General features: G+C 41.0%; 2 protein-coding genes across 3 annotated transcripts; both read left to right on the top strand.

The window, feature by feature from the left end:
* Positions 1–21,471, top strand: LOC135468641 (solute carrier family 49 member 4-like). Of its 2 annotated transcripts, XM_064747007.1 has the most exons (12): positions 1–1,216; positions 2,029–2,119; positions 2,459–2,622; positions 2,913–2,961; positions 4,221–4,243; positions 4,534–4,581; positions 5,738–5,867; positions 6,572–6,680; positions 7,077–7,144; positions 16,076–16,194; positions 17,093–17,275; positions 19,264–21,471. In XM_064747007.1, the coding sequence occupies exons 1-12, from the start codon at positions 943–945 to the stop codon at positions 19,371–19,373; spliced, it is 1,368 nt and encodes a 455-aa protein (XP_064603077.1). In that variant the 5' UTR covers positions 1–942; the 3' UTR covers positions 19,374–21,471. The 2 variants fall into 2 exon arrangements, with proteins under 2 accessions (XP_064603077.1, XP_064603078.1); XM_064747008.1 differs by lacking the exons at positions 6,572–6,680; positions 7,077–7,144.
* On the top strand, positions 9,816–14,118 carry LOC135469288 (adhesion G-protein coupled receptor G2-like). The gene is made up of 2 exons (XM_064747903.1): positions 9,816–10,691; positions 12,433–14,118. Exons 1-2 carry the CDS (start codon positions 9,816–9,818, stop codon positions 14,116–14,118), a joined length of 2,562 nt encoding a protein of 853 aa, XP_064603973.1.
* Positions 21,472–21,693: the final 222 nt, after the last annotated feature.

Consider the following 21,693-nt stretch of genomic DNA (forward strand, 5'->3'; position numbering starts at 1 on the left):
CCGAGATGTGGTCAGGTACCTATAACCCGAGGTGTGGTCGGATACCTGTAGCCCGAGATGTGATAGGGTACCCGCTGCCCTAGATGTCTTAGGGTACCTGTAGCCTGTACGCTTGTGCCCCATGGTGTGGTCGGGTAATTTCTGGTCATGTATCTGAATTCTAGATCTGGCCGACCACCTGTAGATCAAGATATGGTCGGGGATCTGTAGAGTGGCGCACGGTGGGATATCTGTATCTGTATCGGTCGGGAACCTGTAGCACGAGGCCTGTAGCCTGCATGGGGACGTGCAGGCAGCATTATGATGGGAGGAAACCGAGTAAAAATCAGGGAAAACCCACAGCCAACCGGAAGAGCACTGACAGACCTTCCCACGCACCACCGCAGAGGAGTGGATGGATCCAACACCTCTTCTCGTGACAACGGTACTTCATTCCATTCCCGGTGAAAGCAAATGTGACGCCATGACGTCACAGAAAGATTGAACATTTGTAACCAATGTGTGGGACATCCGCTTAACCTGTTTGCAACAATATTGCTTACAATTGCTCAGTTGCGTGTTCTTGATTTACGGTTCGGAAAGGTTAAGCCAGCATGAGCTGACCTTGAACTCACAGCGACCGCATTGGTGAGAGGCTCCTGAGTCATTGCGCCACTATGGCACGCTGTCCACCTCGGCCACAGATGCCCCCTGCAGCGTTAAGAAGCTGAACATGCTGAAATATAGCGTTAAACAGCTGTGCATGCTGAACAACAGGTTTGGAGTAAAACACCTACATTTATCTAGATGAAAGGTTACTCGAGCAAACGTTCATGGAGCAAAGTTCGTGATATGATTAGGTTCAAGTGATTTAATCTTGTGAGGGATACAAATACCACCGTATACACTTATATACACTTATACGCTTATATATCAGCATGGCCCGCAGCTGAGGTAAACCCAATGTCTCATGTACAGGTCTCCCCTGACTCAGTCCCACAGCAGGGTCGGGATAAAACCCCACTTAGAACGTACAGACGGCGGTGGTACGTTTTGGCTGTCTTTTCCGCCGTGACGTTTGCACAGGGCCTGGTGTGGAATACTTGGGGACCGTTGGCCGACTCCGGCAGACTGATATTCGGCTGGACAGGCGCTGATGTCGCCTTACTAGCTAACTGGGGCTGTATCATTTACCTAGTCACGTGTGCTTTCTTCTCCTATTTGATGGACACAAAAGGTAAAAACTAGGCCTCTACAATAACAATAAAACTATGGATAAATCTCGCAAAAGAAGCACTGATGTAGCACTTATAATATATAACAATAAATGGCCGAAGCCCTGTGGAATACTTAATCATTATTATAGTCATATATTTTTTTCTCAAAAATATTTCACCTATGCGACAGGGGAGAAACCAATGCCATCCGCAGATTGTTGGCAGATCACGTATCATTATTAATACATGTATATTTACTTAATTGATCCGTGTTTTACGCCAGCATTATTTTGAGAGAAAACCGAGCATAGCCCGTCAGACATCAACGACCATCTGCAGGTTGATGACAGACCTTCCCTCGTACGGCCAGTAAGGAAGCCAGCATGAGCTGCACTTGAACATTTTTAACATTGTTACCACGTGTAATACATCAGAAAATATACAGCATCTGTTGCAAGCCATAAACTATTTTTGTTATACAGGGTAGGTGTTTGATTTCTTTTTTTGTGTGTGTTGATACGGTAAGTGTTGATACGGTAAGTGTTTCAGGAAGTGAAGGGTTGCAGGTATAGTGTACGTAGTATGTATCAGACCAGTTTGTGATCCATACCTGGTTAATATGTTTACATAAGCTACCGATAGGTCATACAAGCATAAGGATCGTCAATATTTATAAGACCATGGCCATAACTATTGAGGAGTGACTCCAAGCCGATATAAAAAATCCGGACGATTGGAGTCAGCTATGAATATTAATATTATACTGCATATCTTTTTGCACTAGTAGTGCATTATTGTATGTGTTCTCAAGTGTCTACGTGTTTGTCTTGAGGCCTCCGTGTAGCTGCTGTGTCCACGGTGAACCTCGTCTTCGTGGGATCCGCCATTCGCTGCCTCACTGTGGTTATAGGCATGAAAACATGGTGGGTATTGTGCGTACAATCATACGGCACGTGCTGGCTTGTTTGTATATACTATTATATCAAGCCGGAGAGTCTTTATAACAGTGAATTGATAAAGGTTGCCTTCGAAGTTATTTTGAAAAAAAAAAAAAACAGTTGTGAACCGTTCAAACTTTCAAGGCTATTTGAAGTCTGAAATATTTATTTGCATGCGTTTTTAACATGCTTGTTAACATTATTTCGGTCAGTTGTCACAGTGCTGACATACTAGCAGTGTTGTCCATCTGGATGGCGAAGCAGAAGACACGAAACGCGACACGGGACGAATGTTATAATAATTGATCATACTTTATGTCGCAGGATCGTCCACCTTGGACAAGCTGTCAACGCATTAGCAGGACCCGTCTGTTTCGGGGCCCCTCCTCTCCTATCGGACGTCTGGTTTCCGATTCACGAGCGATCAACTGCTACAGCAATCTCTGTCATGTCCAGTTATTTTGGAGTGGCAAGTTCCTACATCTTAGGTAAATTTCTGCTTTACACTTCTTAAAAAAAAAAAAAACAAACAAAAAAGAACCAAAAAAAAACCAAAACAGTTTCTATTAATGAATACTGCCTGTACGTAATGCCGTGTTTGCGTACATGTATTGTTCTTTTAATGTCATATAGACCAAAATTCAATTTATGTTTCCGATCCTATATGTGTTCCCCAGGATGAAAGTACGAATGCATTTTTATTTGAAACATTTAATGTAGTTTTCGTGCAGAAACTTTCTAATCACGTATCTACATATCCAGCTGTCTTGTTCAAAAGGTATCACTTTTGTGCATGGGCCAGAACACAACAATGGGACAAACTCCAGGTAAGCTGCCATTCCGCTTTAAAAAAAACATTAAAAGAGAGTTCCACACATTAAGATTAAAAAGCGTAAATGAAAAGCGTTATACTCGTGTATCAGAGGCTCAATGAAATTTTTTATTTTTTTTTTTTTTTTTTTAAATCAAGACAAAGTTGATCGAAATTGATAAACAGACTCTGACATTATGACATCATGTCACCTTAAGTGATAGCCTGAACTACGTAATTGACAAAATTCCTCAGTGCTATGCGTTCAGTATTCAAACGCTGGAGGTAGTGTTTAAAGCATATTCAGAATTCTGGACCCGACAAAAAACCCCAAAAAACCCCAATGAAACACTCCTTCCTGAAGAGTAGACACACAGCATTCGCACGTGCTTAAAGGATACTTGAAACGCTTTGGTTTTATTTCTTAATATGCAGAAATTCTTAATATCATGTTTAATCAAATATAAAAGTACAAACAAATTTTTCAACTTTTGACTTTGAGCGGTAAAAATGGCTTCATAGTACAGTTTTCTTAAGGCTCTAGCGGTCAGTCCGGAACTTAAGTAGCTTGCAGCGGTGACATCAACGATGTTCCCTGTTTAAAAAGAACTCTGTGGGGGACAGATCGAACGGGTCTGGCCGATTGAGTCTGAAAAATGCCGGGGCATAATTTTCTTCATTTGGCATAGAAACATAATCTTTGCTTTATAGTTCCTTTTCACGTATCCTTTATTGAGGAGCCATGAGGCGCGAGGGCAGCGTAATGACCCAGGAACCTCTCACCAATGAGGTCGCTGTGAGCTCAAGTCCAGCTCATGCTGGCTTCCCCTCCGGCCGTACGTGACAAGATCTGACAGCAACATACGGATGGTCGTGGGTTTCTCCTGGGCTCTGTCCGGTTTCCTCCCACTATAATGCTGGTCGCCGTCATATAAGTAAAAATATTCTTGAGTACGGCGTAAAACACCAATCAAATAAATAAATAAATAAATAAATAAATAAATAAAAGAACCATGAGATGACGGCATGAAGTAATTTTTTTGGCTATAATGGTGGTTAGCAGACTAACTCGGACTGATTTCAATATTTGTCCTCTGCATACAGACCCTTTCAACACAAACTTATGGCCACAAAGCAATTACTTTTGTAGTGACTTTATGAAAAGTTATAGCAGAATTCTATCCTGGCGTTTTTTAACATGGCCCACTACAACAACCTCAGGCGATTAGGTTCAAATAATAAACTTTAATATAAGTGTGTATATTTGGTTTGCAGCTATGCTGTGGGTGAAGTAACCGGTAAGTGTTGAACTCCATGTGTGCGTGAGAAAAGTTTGTTATGTAAATCTTACTCAATTATAGCTGGTTAATGGACCGAACATTTCAGATATGAAAGTTATTTAAATGCCACTTCCAAAATGTTCTCGAAATTTACATATTTTAACCATGGGGATTATTAAATTAAATTCTACGCACGGCACTAGAAGATTATGACCTTTTCTCGATTACCATTGTTTCCACTGCAGCCTGTGATATCAGACATGTGCCTTTCTGTTTTCAACCAAGTGTGGTGTTCTATTCTGAAACAGGTGATGTCTCTATACAAAGGTCAGATATTGAGAGACTTTTATTCACAGGTAAGTTAGTAATACAAAAGAACTTTCATGGTTATCTGGAAGTGGGCCTTCCAATCGCTGAACCATACGTGGGAAGGTCTGTCAGCAGCCAGCAGATGGTCGTGGGATTCCGCCGGGCTCTGCCCGGTTTCCCCCCACCATAATGCTGGCTGCCGTCGTATAAGTGAAATATTCTTGAGTTCGGCATAAAACACCAATCAAATAAATAAATAAATAAATAAATCCAATCGATCGGACACACCAGGTGTAGGTACAACAATGGACTAAATAATATATAACCTATAAATAACTTACAAATGTATATGTATGGTTTTGTGTTATATTCTGAAGCACAGTGTTAAGTACAATTCTTCCAGCTCAAGGGATTGCAAGGTGACGTACACAAAGTACCATATACCGCGGGGTTATATTATATTAAAACTAGTAAACAATTTCAAATATTAGAGAGGCAGAAACATAGTTTTCAGTAAGATCGATATCAGCTGAGGAAACTGGTGTCGCACCCCCCACCCTCCCCACATTCAGGATGCCATTGTTTTTTCAATAATCATGACATCGCTCGAGGCAATGGGTTCTTGCCGTCGAAACGGGACGTATGGACTTCAACATTATGAATTAGAAAAAGTGTTCTAGCTTCATTTTCCATGCAATAATGTGAACCTCAAATATATCACTGTGTAGAGCTTATGTTGTTACGTGTCAATGACTAAAGGCAATATTGGTCGCGAGAATGACTGGTTTGAAAAATCAGTCAGGTGAAAATAGGCGATTCTCTAAAAGAAATAGACAATATCCACACATGCACGATTCATTCAAGCCGTATCTCGTTTCAAATGGGAGATAGGTTTGCATCGAAACTGCTGACTGAAATACTAAAACAAACTTTGAACTCCTAACTTGCCTGGTATTAATGGAGAATATTATCATTATGCTGCAAACTGCCTTGTCCACGTAGATGAAGTAACCGAACACTCAATTTCCCCTGGTTGTGCATTCCGCAAGCACAGTTTCACCATGTGATGCCTTACACAGAAGCAGCCTTAAGTCACTCTACCTGCATTACGCCCCTTCGTACGAATACTCTACTCACATCTTTCGATTTCTCTCAACACGCATTTTCCATCTTGCAGGTAATACCCGATCCTTTCTTCTTCAGAGTGTGCTTTGGGCGGAGTTTTGTCTATCCTAGTTTTGACCTACTTCCCGGCCAAACCTCCTTCTCCACCCAGCGTCAGCGCTTTCCTGCCACGGGCCAACTATCGATATCTTATCCCTCGGCTCCTAAGGTGAGAGACCATCATAATCCAAGTAACTCGCTATAATCCTTACCAGTCTGAAGCTCGATTAAGTTACATATCGAAAGGGAATTTAACAAAATACAAACTAATTCATTTGGGCAGTAGATAGTTTACGCTTAGATACATGAACAGTCCTTATAAACATTTGAGCAAATAGTTAATGCCCTAATGTTGTTAAAGTCGCCGTCTTATGAATCGTGAGTAATGCAAACCTTGCTGAGAACCAGAATTACGGTGTTCCCTGAGAACACCCATACGGCATGACATGTCCGCCCAAACCATGGTGCACTGAGCCTATGTACATGTATTCCAGACCTATGCTACATGGAAAATCAATAATCACGCCGTTTCTGGGGATTCAGAAACGAACATTGTTAGAACTATTGCCATTACATTTTAGATTATTAACTTGGAATTATATGTTCTGATGTCCAAAAATTTTACATTACATACGTTTAACTTATAATGCATACCAACAGGAACAACGTTTGTTGGGGAAAACCTGTTTAAAATAAGCGCAGTTCACTTAACTGGACGAAATCTAATTCACAGTTAAGATATATGTGCTTGTATGTTTGTTTCCCTGCATGCAGGAAAAGATTTTTTAGGTTATTGATTTAAACATTCCGCACTTACCAGAGTTCTTTCCCGATATGTAGCATGTATTTTGTTGTTTGTTGACTTGTTGTCAGAAACTGCCAGTTGTGGTGTATTGTCGCTGCAGGAGGCCTGGCCAGCGGGATCTATGGCACCTGGTTGTCTCTGCTCGACACTAACCTAGGGCCGTTTGGTTTCACTCAGGTCCGTAAATATTCATGAATTTAAATTCGTCGACCTACAAGAAATAATGGAAAAGACGAAGTAATTGATAAATATAGGTTGTAGGGAATGGAAACAAAGCAGAGGTACACATGATTATAGCTGACTTTTACCATATGGGAACTTCGTTCTGTTCTAAATTAGGAGCTTCTGCCAACTCATTTCCTTCCATGAATATTCCATATATTGATTCCTTTATTCAAATAAATAAATATATTCAATGTAAGAGGTGAATTTGGTTTTAAAATTAAAATTTGATTAACCAAAATCTAGTTAGGAAAAGTAGTATACTACACATATCGCCCTCAAGAGACATGCCTTTATGAAGAAAAGGCTTCATGGGTAACTATTTGACCGAATTCATCTGTTTCTGCTTAGAGGGAGGCTGGTCTGCTTGGGGTTTATTCTAGCTTGGCCGCTTGTGTCAGCGCAGTCATCATATCCAGGTAGGTGCGGCTTCTTGGGGCCTCCGTTGCTCAGTCGGTTAGCGCGCTAGCGCAGAGTAGTGACCTAGAAGCCTCTCACCCATGCGGTCGCTGTGAGCTCAATACCAGCATATGCTGGCTTCCTCTCCGACCGTACGTGGGAAGGTCTGCCAGCAACTTGCGGATGGTCGTTGTTTTTACCCGGGCACCGCCCGGTTTCCACCCACCATAATGCTGCCCGCCGTCGTATAAGTGAAATATTCTTGAGTACGGCGTAAAACACCAAATAAAAAAAAAGAAAAAAAAAAGCTGCGGCTTCTTATTAACGAAAACGGTATTTTCTATATGTAAGAGTGAACTTTCTTAATATGTAGGACAGATTTCAGTGCTGAAAGTGAGCACTTTCTTGGTATATTACAGGGTTATGTGATGAAGATTAGAATTAGCACTTTCATAGCGTAGGACAAATTTCAGTGCTGAAAATGAGCACTTTTGTGGTATGGCACGTATTTCTGTGCTGAAAATTGCCACTTTCTTGGTATAGCACCAGTCTGTGTGCTGAAAATTAGTACTTTCTTGGTATATCATCAGTCTGTGGACTGAAACTTATCACTTTCTTGGCACAGCACCAATCTGTGTGCTTAAAATTAGCACTTTCTTAGCATCACATATATTTCAATCCTGGAAGTTAGCACTTTCTTAGCATGGAGCATTTTACATTGCTGGAGATTAGCTCTGACTTTCTTGACATAACATCAGATTGTGCACTGGAGATTTCAGTGATAAAAATTAGTACTTTCTTGGTATAGCTCATATTTCTATGCTGAAAATTGGCCGTGAAGATTACGAGTTTTGAACAATTTTCGCTAGACAACGGTCCTCAAATAGGCGCAGATCGTCGATTCAAGAGTTCAAGCGAGTAGTATAAACAAACCAAATTCCAATGCCATTACTAATTTTAAGCCATCACGAGGAGAGTACGATTCTACTATGCATATTTGATCTTCAAAGAATCGTTACATTTCTACTCCTTCCTAAAGATTATGAATTTTATTTTTTCCTTTGAAACGATAATCTGACTAACCGTTCACCATATTTCTGGCTTTCATAATATTGACCAAGCCGTAATACGACCATAAAATGAGTATATAATGGTGACACAGATATTGCAAGTTAAACGCAGTAATGAAGTAAGTCTCTACGCCACCCGTGGGAAAGTTCACCAGTAACTTGCCAAAGCTCGATGGTTTAAACCATCATAATTTCCTACCACCGAAATGTGTGGAAAATCTTACCGAGATGACCAACACAGCCTATTGACTTGACCCAAACTTTAAGCGCATGAAAGGCAGAAACGTTAGGTGTGAGCGCGATGAGAGCGCGATTTCAACTCAGGGGAGATAACTGCTCGGTTACAGTTAGAAAAGAAAAATCGAAAAGGACCAAAAGCTTATGGAAAATTAGTTGAGGTTTGCAGACAACTATATGACTAGCTTCTAGGTATTTGTTCGCTTCAGCTGACACGCTGGTTGGTGCAAAGCTGCTTGGCTTGTCCAGCAGCTGCGGGGTATTCATTATGTACATTATGTTGTTATTATTCATTATGTTGTATTGAGGATAGCTTGACATTCTTTCAACTTCCCGTCACTTTCCCGTAAAATTGAACCAGAATGCATCGCGATGCATTCGTGTATAAACAGAAAATATTTCCAAGAGATCGGCTGCATCCGTGAGTAAAGAATCGATCCTCAGCATAGGAGTAGGTAAATTTAGATGGGATTCATATGAAGCAAGCTTGGCAGCCCTAAAATCTTAAAATAGGTTAACTGTCATATCATGCAGCTGGGCTGGATACCTTAGCAACGCCACTGACCTGACTGGGAATTCAAGCTTGCATCAATAAGAGTCACACCTGTCCTAAGTTTAGACAATTTACACTGCTTTCATAGCAGGCATGCATATGTACACCAAACATGCCCGGATTGACAGCAAAGAAAACTTTATATCATTTAATACACAAAATTATATTTTTATAAAATCTGAAAGTGGTAATACGGTCGTAATTTTACTAATGGTTGGGCCGGATTTCCGACCTAATAATTTATATACTTTTTTCTTCGCATTTCTCAACATTTTACTTTCAGCTGAGTGAATTTGTGTCAATGTAGAATGTCACTTGCTAACCGCTCCAAGTGCCTTCAGGCACAACACAAGATATAAAACTCAGGAAGATTCGCGTGACACATCATTTTGTTAGTTTAATAGCATGAACCAAGACGATATAGGCTACTAGCTGGAGAAGACAAAGTTAGAACGTGTGTATATGCTGACTTGCATCTAAGTAGCTTACCGTTATCTTCAGCTTGCATGCGTTACTTGACTCTTTAAACACAGGATAAGCTATCTTCTACGACACATTGTCGGATGAAAATTCTCGGGTTACCACTGTAATCGTTGTGTGTAGTCCACTAGTAAACGGACTACTCACTAAATCTACTTGGGAGTCATGAAGCTTGTTTTAATGTTCCTGTGGCTTATACTATTAGAAGTAGTGCGGAGTTCTTCTCAGCCCGCCCCGAGCGCCCCAGCCCCACTACTAGTACCACCTAACCCCGTCCTCGAACCGAGAGTAGAACCTGTCTATTATACCGTTAAGGCAAACGTCTCTCTCAGAAATACTGTAATTGACGCCATGGATTACGGGTGCGGTGCGGCGGCCTTCTGCGATTCAACCCTGGCCAAGTTTGAAAAACCGCACTGCCTTAAATGTGAGAAATGTCACTGTGACGATGTTTGCACGTTGTATGGCGACTGTTGCGTTGATCGACTATTCGACGAGGACACCGATTCCCTGATAGTACCTACAGCAACTTGTCAGCCACAACACCCGAGAGGAAAACAGAGTGAAGTCCCATTTCTGTTCATGATGACTTCCTGTCCACCAGATACACAGACTGACAATCTGACTAAAACAAAATGTGAAAGACCGTCCAGTTCCGTCTTAAGCGAGTCGACACCAGTGTCTGTCCGGACGACTCAGGTCACGTATCGGAACGCTTACTGCGCCTCGTGTCACGGTCAGACGTACTTCATGGAATGGAGCCATGAAGTGAGCTGTTCAAAGAGAGACATTCTGAGGACAGCGGAGGACAAGGACCACCTCTGGGCTTTGGTGATGACTAGTCCAGCCTGTACGGTTAAGAGCTTCCCTCCTTTGGATATAAACACAAGGAATTGTTTCAGTGGACTACAAGGCAATTGTAACGTGAAAAGCAGTACAAACCTCGATGTTAAAGTCCAGAAACTGTGTGGCATGTTCAACCGTCCAGTAAAGGAGGCAGGCACCAAGTACAAAAATATTTTCTGTGTTTTGTGTAAAAGACAAAACATTTTGTCCAGAACGGAATTATGTAGGGAAGTTGGGGAATTCGATCCGATTGAGAAGACCTATCCATTGAGTGTTCTCATTGACTTCAATCCGAAACCTAGGCTAGTGGCGGACCTGCCAGTGCCTGAGCAGGTGGCCACAGTCAAGTGTAACTACACGGAACTCTACGATCCTCTGTCGGTAAGTCTACACTGACATTCAGTCCACTTGCTGAAATTTCGATTACGGGAATACTGAGGGTATATTACGACGATTTCAATTGATCTTTTTAAAATGTCGTTTATATTTGTTTGTTTGCTTCTTGTCGTTTATATAAACGTTTCAATGTTTTTGGTGGCGCACTTAGCTCCTGAGGACAACTTTCACAAAACTTTGCAGGTCATAAGTCTGGTAACTTCTTTAGTAAAAGTCGTTGTCTTGGTTGTAGGGCTATAAAACATACTATGTATGTGCAGCCCCTGGGCTAAATAGTTCACCTGGAATGCAATTGACCTCATTTGTTTGCATATACAAACACAGCTTCTGGCTTGATACAAGCAATTTTTATGCTTCATTTAAAATTAATGTTACGCTAGGAGGTATACAGGTCAGGTATGAGTGTTTTCGTGTTTGATCTGAAAGCTTTTTCAAAAAACCTTTTGTATTTAAAAAATGTAGATCAAGTCGGCACCATGATGTTATTCCCAATTCCTGTTGATAAAAAATGGCCGAGGTGCTTAGCGTTCCAGCACGGCGCAATGTCCCAGGAGTCTCTCACCAATGGTCGCTTTGATTTCAAGAAGAGTATATGTTGGCTTCCTCTTCGGCCCCACGTGACAAGGCCTGGTATCAACCTGCGCATGGCCGTGGGTTTTCCCCCGGGCTCTGTCTGCTTCCTTCCACTATAATGCTGGCCACACCAATCAAATAAATATTGATAACAATTTTTGGTTATGCAGACAGGCAATTAGAAAGCATCATTTAAACAGGCTTATCCGTATACATACATCATGATGATGTAGTAAAATACATCCAAGTAAACCATGCAGAGGTTTCAGTGCACGACCCTGTTACAACACCATGCATGATAGCTTGCAAGAGTTTTTCATAAATGACACATGCTGATTCCTTCAGTGACTCATCGTCTGTTCATCCTACCAGAACGTCAACAGTGCGTTTTAATTAACAAACAAATTAAACAAACTAAATCCACTGCCAATCAAGCATACTTTATTCTCCGAATAAAACAGTTGCTTGCAGTACATACTGACATCAAGCGTACACTCATACATATATAATCACATGAATCAATGGGGCTCATTGTATACCTTTATTCACTAAACTTTGTCAATAATTTTATAACCAGTACTGGTACTGTTGAATTTTTGTTACTGTGTCAGTTTTTTGCCTGAAGTTAATTTACCTTAAATGAGAAGAAAACGTGAAAAGATGACACTATGGGCTGAAAAGAGCATATTTTTTTCTATCTGGTGGTGTCTGCTGCATAATTTTGTGATTTTTCCTTGCCATACACGTAAAGCCTGAAAACGGCAAAGCTGGCATAAATCGCTGAATCCATCGCGTCCTCCATCTTTAACACCCTGTAATTTATGCAGGGGCTGTGTTGCCTCTCAGGCAATGAGAGTCGTTAAAACTGCCTGCTTGTTCGTGTAAACTCGGAACCTACGTCCAGCATTCTGGTTTCCCGATCGTCAAGCAGAAAACGAACTGTGCTGTTCGCTACCTTCTGGGAAAAAGAGTTCTACTTTATTTATAATTTATCAATTTGAGGTAAATATTAGAATTTTTATGGCATGCACCTGCGAGGAAATGCATACTTTTTTCAATGGCATTTGATTGATATTTAAATTTTCTTCTCCTGTAAATGCAAACACAAGTTTCTATTATCTCTTGTTTATAAATGGCATATTTTATGTTTCAGGAAAGTTGTCGGAAAGCCAAGTGTTCTTACGGGCGAATTCGGTCAGGTGACACATGCGAGCTTGCCCTGCACTCTTCTGCTGGCGTTGGTTATTCGGGATCCCTGGCGCTAAAATTCACAGAGAAACTTAACTGGGCAGAGTGGAACGACCTTGTGGAACAATTTACCAGATCAGAACTGCACAAATCTCTGCAAAAGTTCTCTCCTTTTATGTTCACCGAGATGACACGCTCAATATATGCTTTACCTCCAAAACTGGATGGCTTTCTTATCACTGAGGGTCAAGCCAGTGGGGCTAAAATAGACTTCAACTTTGTCTCAATTTCGTCAGCATACATTCCACAACTAGAAGACGCCCTGAAACGCGTCCACTCGTTGGAATTAAAGAACTACACGGTCGGCGAGAAGCGAGGTACGTTATCATCGTTTGGATTGCCCTGTCCTTCCAAGATATCTGAAGTTCTGAATGGCATACCGAGAGAGACATCTATCTCCAACGATCTGCCCTTTGCGGAGTGTGAACTTCCGGGCCGATATTGTGACTTCGACTCCGTTACTTATGAACCAGTTCTTCACATCTTGAACTGTCCATATCTGGAGTTTAATCTCTCGGACTACAATATGAAATTGGATTTGGAAAACTCAAGTTTGGAAATTTACAACCAAACAATCCATCTGGAAAAAACAGATTTCTTGTCATGTGGAGACACCATTAAAATTTGCTCTCGCGGTCTTTCTGATATTTCAGAGACATTGAAGTCCCCAGTCGATGAGAACATCCCAGTCAATGGAAACAGGTTAGTCGTCAGTGTGTCTCCGGCCTTGACAGTTGTCTCTGTCGTGTGTATCGCTCTGTCTTTACTGTGTCTCTTCTTGACATTTTTGGTGTATTGTCTCTTACCTCAGCTAAGGACATTGCCAGGAAAAAACACCATGGTGCTGGTTGCATACCTGTTCTGCGCTCAGCTGTTTTTTCAGGTTGGCATCAATCTCACCTACAACAAGAACCTTTGTCGTGCTATGGCTGTTTTCATTCATTACCTCTGGATAGCCACCTATATGAGTATGGGCACGTGTGCCTTCCACATGTACACTGTGTTCACTACTATGTCCTTTAAGTCATTCCAAAATACAATTCAGGAAACCAAGAAATTCATACGATATCTGATAATCTCCAACGCCGTGGCTGTACTTATCGTAGGAGTATGTATCGGTTACCACGCTGGATCTTCAGGAGGAAGAGAAATTGGGTATGGAGGCAGTATTTGCTTTATAAATACCTCATTAGACATTGGAATTTTCTTTGCTGGACCTCTGGCAGTCGTTCTTGTCTTCAACATATTCTGTTTCATTAGGGTGGCCATCTCCATTCGGAATGTGCCCAACATGAAAACAGCAAAAATCCAGGCGAACAGAAACCACGCAAAGGTGTACTTTAGGTTGTCCATATTGCTAGGCTTTACATGGATCTTTGGATTTGTAGCTGTAGCTTTACAGCTGGAAGTTTTGTGGTATATTTTTGTGATACTTAACGGACTTCAGGGGGTCTCTATTTTCATCGCCTACTGTCTCAACAGAAGAATTCTGATCATGATGAAAACTCTTTGTTGTGGGAAGACATCAGACAAATACAGTAAAGCACAGGTTAATAGTCCAGTGGCGAGTACGGAAAGTTCGGCATTGTAGATGACCAGCCCACCACCTTCAGAACGTCAACAGTCGTCCTTCGCTTCGCCACTGACTGTGACAGCTCGTTTGACTCTGTCAAAGATTAGTGTGAACCAGGTCTTCCAATGAATGTCCCCACCACGTGTCTTCTGTCACCTGTTCAGTTGTTTCTAAATCACATTGTGCGATTGTGACCTCAAGTCTTCCTAACACGCCTAAGTCGAATCGACGTCACAGAGAATGAAATGTGATATCAGTATGGACAATAACTATGTATACCATCCCGATTAGGATATCTAACATAACGAGGATAATGATATATCCGCAATGTCTGAGGAGTTGTCGACGTTTGTGTTTGGTCACTTTGTGTTTGGCATTTGAACTGGTATAATTCTGATCTGGCACAATGGCGTAAGAGGACACATGCATGTTGATCTTCGAGAGTAGATGTGAAGGTCTGGCACCAAAGTGCAGGTGGTTGTGGGTTTCTCTCGGGCCCTGCCTGCTTTCCTTCCACCATAGAAGTGAGGGGTATCAAGTGAAATATTACAGCGTAAAGAGTACAGCGTAAAAAAACAAAAAAAAAAAACAATCAAATAATGATAAAAAAAAACAATCAAATAATGATAAAAAAAAACAATCAAATAATGATAAAAAAACCTGTACGCATTGAAGTCTGCTGTTTCTCCATAGTCACTTTGACATGTATCCGCACATACAACAGAAAGTATATTTGAGAATGTCGTGTAAATGTGAATCTTAAGTTAAGAATCTTAAGAATTAAGAATCTTAATTAAGCGCTGTATTAATAATTGCATGTTGCTTACGAGACATTGTGAAACAAACAAATAAACAAAATGAAACAAATAAAAGAAACAATGTCGGTGTTTTTGTTGCACATTGATTAACAAATTCTGTTTAATCATTCAGTAACAAGCATAATTAACTCTGACGTGCTGTTGACCTTACACTGTGGTGGCCGAGCGTAGAGGCTACTGACAGTGCCATAGTGGCGGGCATTCAAGCTAATGACCACGTGGTTGTGGTGGAGCGGAAAGGCTTTTTACGGTGTGGACGAGGGTGAGAGTAAAGGCTGTTGACCGTGTGGGTGAGGGTACTTTACAATATTTCATATGACGACGGAGTCCGTAATGTGCCTCCTTGAAGTAGGACGGACTTTGACCGCACCTTTATCTAGTGCAGCTTCACTAAGACAACTTATCGAAGTCAAGTAAGCCGGGTCGTTGCACTATTCCCTTAATGCTAAACGCCAAGCGAGGAAGTTACATTTTCCTCGTTTGTAAGGTTTTAGGTGTGACCCGACCCAGAATTGACCCTGCGTAGAAGCTGTTGAACGTGTGGATAGGGTGAGCGTAGAAGTTGTTGAATGTGTGGAGGAGGCTGAGCGTAGAGGGTGCTGACCGTGTGGAAAAGGATGAGCGTAGAAGCTGTTGAACGTGTGCATGAGGGTAAACGTAGAGGGTGCTGACTGTGTGGAAATTAGGACCTAGGCCACCTCTAGGAGTCAGAATATAAATAATCTGTTTATTCATACACATGGCGAGAACAGTACAAATGTATTATTTGCCTTTTGATAACATCAAAATCACCTTGCACGTCACACACACACACACACACACACACACACACACACACACACACACACACACACATATATATATATATATATATATATATATATATATATATATATATATATAATATACCAAACACAGATTTTTAAACAGACAGACAGTGCATTCAGTGGAACTTGGTTGTTCCGTGTTTTGATATTGTCTAACGGTAGTAATGGATATCTGCACACAGTTATTTATGAATTTCTTTCTTTTTTTCTTTTTTCATGCTTTGCAAATGTCGCTTTCTTTAAATTCACATATGGATACATATTGAAATAATAATTGTCTTCATAAAATGTATGTTATGATCCAGGCAGTGCCTCTTATTTCTGTTTTAGGTTTTCTGATAAATTCTCAAGAGGATTGAAGTTTATGTTGATAGGTCTTTCAGCGGTAGGAACATTGTCCTATCTGATGTTTTCATTGCTCTGCCAAAGGACAATAGCATACTCAGCAGGTCAGCATATAGCTCTTTATATACAGACCATACCAAGGTGATACAAAATCTAATGGGATACACTGGCTTAATCGCTTTGTAATTCTTTTCTATATTTGACGCATGGGTATTGTTATGCGCACAGTTGCCGTCAGCTTCTAAATTTAGCTTGCCACTGTTTACATATGCTTGTTCAGGGCCCGCTGTATACCTCTGTCTTAGAATGTTCCAGAATACCCTAAGTTCGGGGCCTGATTGTTTACAACAAGTGTTCAAGAATTTTCTTATTCTAGACAATTCCACCAGTCTATATAAGACCTATGAAAGCAGGTCAAAGTGGGAGAAAGGAGAATTATTGAGAGTTTTGGATGCTTTCGCTGTGTATTACCCTAGTAGGCCTTTTGTGCTGAATTTTGGGGTCTTTATAGCCTCTGGCTTTGTTATATCATATCTCCACCGAGCACTTGTTCAGTCTGAACTTGTATATTTAATTTGTGCTCTTGTGAACACAGTGCTTATTAGTACATGGACCCTGTCTGTGGAATTTTGTGTATATTTCGTCATACACTCAGTTATACTGTGGATTTTCCCTCTTATTTGTGCATTTATGCCTGTATGGTTTTCTGCATTGTGGAATATATGCGTCCGTTTGGACTTGACACCGTTGTACATGTAAGTACTTTAGTATTTGTAAAAGTCTTGTTATCTGTTCTTGTTAAACGTATTAAATTGTTGTAAAATAAAATCTGCTGGTTTTGGTTACTTTTTTGTGCGGCTAAACTGTCGTGTATTTCGAAGAAGCCATCTCTTTATAATACAGACAGTTTGGGTCGTAACAGTATATAAACTCCGTATATTTCTCACTTTGAGTTCATCTCATGTGTTTCAGAATACACCGTGATATGTTTGTTTGTTCTAGTGTTCGTATACATAACATGTATACTTGGCGGAATGGTTGTGAACGCCGCCATCCCTCTCTACTATGAGTTTGTTTGTGACTGCGGCTATCCGCTACCAGAGGGAGCCTCCGCTACATTTTTGACCATCTTTAACAATGTAGTGGGCTTCTCTTTCTACATGATACTGCAGATTCCAGCAGTGGGTAAGACACGATCAATATATACATGAAACAACGGGTGTTGTTTACACTATAATTATTGAACTGTTATCTTTAAGTTAACAAAAACTTGATAAAGATGTCTAATTTTCGAGGCGATTGATACTAGGTTGATACTAGGCATGAGAGGGTTGATACTAGGCATGAGAGGGTTGATACTAGGCATGAAAGGGTTGAAACTAGGCATGAGAGCGTTGATACTAGGCATGGGAGGGTTGATACTAGGCATGAGAGGGTTGATACTAGGCATGAGAGGGTTGAGACTAGGCATGAGAGCGTTGATACTAGGCATGAGAGGGTTGATACTAGGCATGAGAGGGTTGATACTAGGCATGAGAGGGTTGATACTAGGCATGAGAGGGTTGATACTAGGCATGAAAGGGTTGAGACTAGGCATGGGAGCGTTGATACCAGGCATGGGAGGGTTAAGTCTGGCATGAGAGAGTTGATACTAGGCATGAGAGGGTTGATGCTAGACATGAAAGGGTTGAAACTAGGCATGAGAGCGTTGATACTATGCATAGGAGGGTTGATACTAGGCATGAGAGGGTTGATACTAGGCATGAGAGAGTTGATACCAGGCATGAGAGAGTTGATATCAGGCATGCAGGGGTTGAGACTAGGCATGCGAGGGTTGAGACTAGGCATGAGAAGGTTGGTATTGGGCATGAAATAGTTGATACTATGCGTGAGAGAGTTGATATTAGGCGTGAGAGTGTTGATACCTGGCCAGAGAAGGTTGATACTAGGCATGAGAGAATTGGTACTAGACATGAGAGAGTCGATATTAGACGTGCGAGGGTTGAAATTAGGGATGAGAGGGTTGATACCAAGTATGAGAGCGTTGATACAAGGCGTGAGAGGGTTGATACTAGGCGTGAGAGTGTTGATACTTGGCGTGAGAAGGTTGATACTAGGCATGAGAGAGTTGATACCAGACAAGAGAGTTGATACTAGGCATGCGAGGGTTGAAACTAGGCATGAGAGGGTTGACACCAGGTATGAGAGCGTTGATACTAGGCATGAGAGGGTTGATGCTAGACATGAGAGGGTTAAGTCTAGGCAGGAGAGAGTTGATACTAGGCATGAGAGGGTTGATACTAGGCATGAGAGAGTTGATACTAGGCGTGAGAGTGTTGATACTTGGCGTGAGAAGGTTGATACTAGGCATGAGAGAGTTGATACCAGACAAGAGAGTTGATACTAGGCATGCGAGGGTTGAAACTAGGCATGAGAGGGTTGACACCAGGTATGAGAGCGTTGATACAAGGCGTGAGAGGGTTGATACTAGGCATGAGAGGGTTAAGTCTAGGCATGAAAGGGTTGATGCTAGACATGAGAGGGTTAAGTCTAGGCAGGAGAGAGTTGATACTAGGCATGAGAGGGTTGATGCTAGACATGAGAGGGTTAAGTCTAGGCAGGAGAGAGTTGATACTAGGCATGAGAGGGTTGATACTAGGCATGAGAGGGTAGATACTAGGCATGAAAGGGTTGAGACTAGGCATGAGAGGGTTGATACTAGGCATGAGAGGGTTGATACCAGGCATGAGAGGGTTGATACTAAGCATGGGAGGATTGGTGCTAGGCTTGAGAGGGCTGATAAAAGTCATGAGAGGGTTGATACTAGGCATGGAAACGTTGATACCAGACTTGCGAGCTTTGATACCAGTCATGAGAGGGTTGATACGAGGCATGGGAGCGTTGATACCAGGCATGGGAAGGCTGATACTAGGAATAGTGTGCAACGCCAACTAAGTGTCAGACTGAAAGACAGTCGATGGATTCTCTGAAAAAGCAGGTTTTTGTGGGGGGTTTTTATCGAAGAACACACAAAATTGCGTATGTTCTGTTCTTTCTAAAACATGTTACTTTTGTTTGATTTTCTCTTCGAGAGTTTTAAGCCAGTGGGTAAGATGTGTTAATGGTTTGTGCGCGATCATATGTATTCCGATGATTTTGTCTTACCTTTGCAGGGACGGAATGGATTAACTGGACGCTGGTTGGGGCTGTGGCCGCAGGCATGGTTCTTCTGTGGCAGACGAAAAACACATATTCCCGCTCAAAAATTGACCACGGAACTTAAACTCCCAGATATCAATGTAACAACCATCAATGTACAAAAAAAAGTATAATCTTTATCTATTAGCGACTGGGCCATACTGCCATTATTCAGCTTTCTGTAAAATCAGTCTTACTCGCTGCCTAAATTGCCTTCAGTCAGTGACAAGTAACAACACTCACTCTACACGTGGACATGTTGAAAGTTCAACGTACAGCGACTCCAGTTACGTAAACTGCTATCGATTTAACTGTAAACCCTGTTACTGACACTATCAAATTTGATATCGTTTACAGCTTTTAGTATCATATAACCATAATAAATGAAATTTATTTTTTCTGTTGGAGTGTATGATCTCACGGCAGTATAGATTTAGGGATGAGTGTTGGGGAATTAAAGCGATGTAGTCTATTTGCAGAGACAGTGGTGTAGGCTGTGTTACTGCATGGAGTTTGTTCTAATCTCTTGTTGGTGCAACCAGTGTAAAACAAATTACTCTCCACTTCCATTGTCCAGCACGTAACTGGCTTTTGAGTAATTATGGCGTCATCCGAAGCAATGAGTTTTTGGTGTCGAAACTAAGCCTGTGGAGTTTAACATTATGACTGAGTGAGTGCTTGGGGTTTAACGTCGTACTTACCAATTTTTCAGTCATATGACGACGAAGGAATCCTTAGAGTGCATGTAATGTGCCTCCTTGTTGCAGGACGGATTTCCACCGCTCTATTTTCTAGTACTGCTTCACCGAGACGCCTTACCGAAGGCAAGCCGCCCCGCCCGAGCCATTATACTGATACGGTTCAACCAGTCGTTGCATTATCCTCTTCATGCTGAACGCCAAGCGATGAAATTACAATTTCCTCTTTTAGGTTCTTAGGTTTAACATTATGAATTAGAAATAATATGTTGACTGCATTTTCTTTGTAATAACATAGACGTCCAACGGATCAGTGTGTAGAACTTGTGACTGGCTAAAGGCAATTTTGTCAGCGAGTATGTTTGATTTTAAAGACAACTGAATATAAGCGACTCGCTAAAAGAATTAGACTATAATTTCAGTTGCGCCTTTAAACAACAGCTTATACAGACATGTTTAATTTCATGAGTTGCATGTCATATTTTTTGTCTTGTATTAGATATTCACTGTGCTTACTGGTCTCACTGAAATGTTGAAAATTATTTTCTTCTAGCAATTAATATAATTGCATGCCTATGTAAATTAGGGCTTACGGATATGGGAATGGCCTAGATAAAAGCCTATTATATACTACCGCGTTGATTTTTAAATGGAACTATATGTGTACAGTGCATAATTATATGTAAGTTTGCTTAACGCTGCTTCAGAATATTTCACTTATAAGACAGTAATCAGGTGTATGGGCGCGAAACGACAGGTATACAGTTCCTAAAATGCCACTCCAATATGGCGTATAGTAAGCGTATGACAGTGTGCATCACATGTGCAGTAAAAGTTTGTCAGTAACTTACCAAAACTATATGTAGGTGCTTTTCACCAGACGCTCCGGTTTCACTCACACATTACATGAAGTCATGTCTAAGTGAAAATACTGGATTGAGGCTTAGGTGCAGGAGATAACATATGATTCAGTTCACGTCTAATACATCACAAGCTGTTAAAAGGTACTTGTAAATATGATCTTCAAGATTTCATTAAGGACTCAAGGGCATTTGAAAAAAAATGCTACAGGACTAGTTAGTGTGTTAGACCACCTTTTAGGTTAATTAAAACCTGACACGTTTATGGCGTAAAACGATATATCCTCTAAATAAGTACAATATGCGGGCCTTATGAATTTATTTTTGCTCCAGATAATTTTTCAAAACAAATGTGTTAAGCCAAAATATTATGCACATTTATATTCTAATATATTTATTTATCATAATTCAAATGTAAAACATGTGTTTGGATATAAACAGTAAAGGTACATTTAAATAAATGATGACTCATGAGTGCATGGCATCTTCAAAATAAGCGTTTTCTGTGTGATTTTTTGTATGACTGCGGGCTGTCATGTTTTCAGTGCCTTAATATAACACTTGACACACCTGTAAGCAATACAACTTAACCGCATCAAACCAATCGAAAGTTAGAGGACATTAGCATTACTTATGTACTGGACAGATTGTTTATCTTACCGTTAGGGGAGATTGGGACAGAATGGACTACATTCTCAAGAGGATTGAAGCTTTGGAGCTCAGGTGAGAATCTCAGTACTTCCATGGATAGTGTACAAACCATCTTGCTATAATAGCGTAAGTAAACTTCCATTATAAACATAGCCAATAACCTCACATGTTGACAGTTCCGTCGGCAGGTGAAGAA

Source organism: Liolophura sinensis, chromosome 6, assembly GCF_032854445.1.
Source record: "Liolophura sinensis isolate JHLJ2023 chromosome 6, CUHK_Ljap_v2, whole genome shotgun sequence".
Taxonomy (NCBI): Eukaryota; Metazoa; Mollusca; class Polyplacophora; order Chitonida; family Chitonidae; genus Liolophura; species Liolophura sinensis.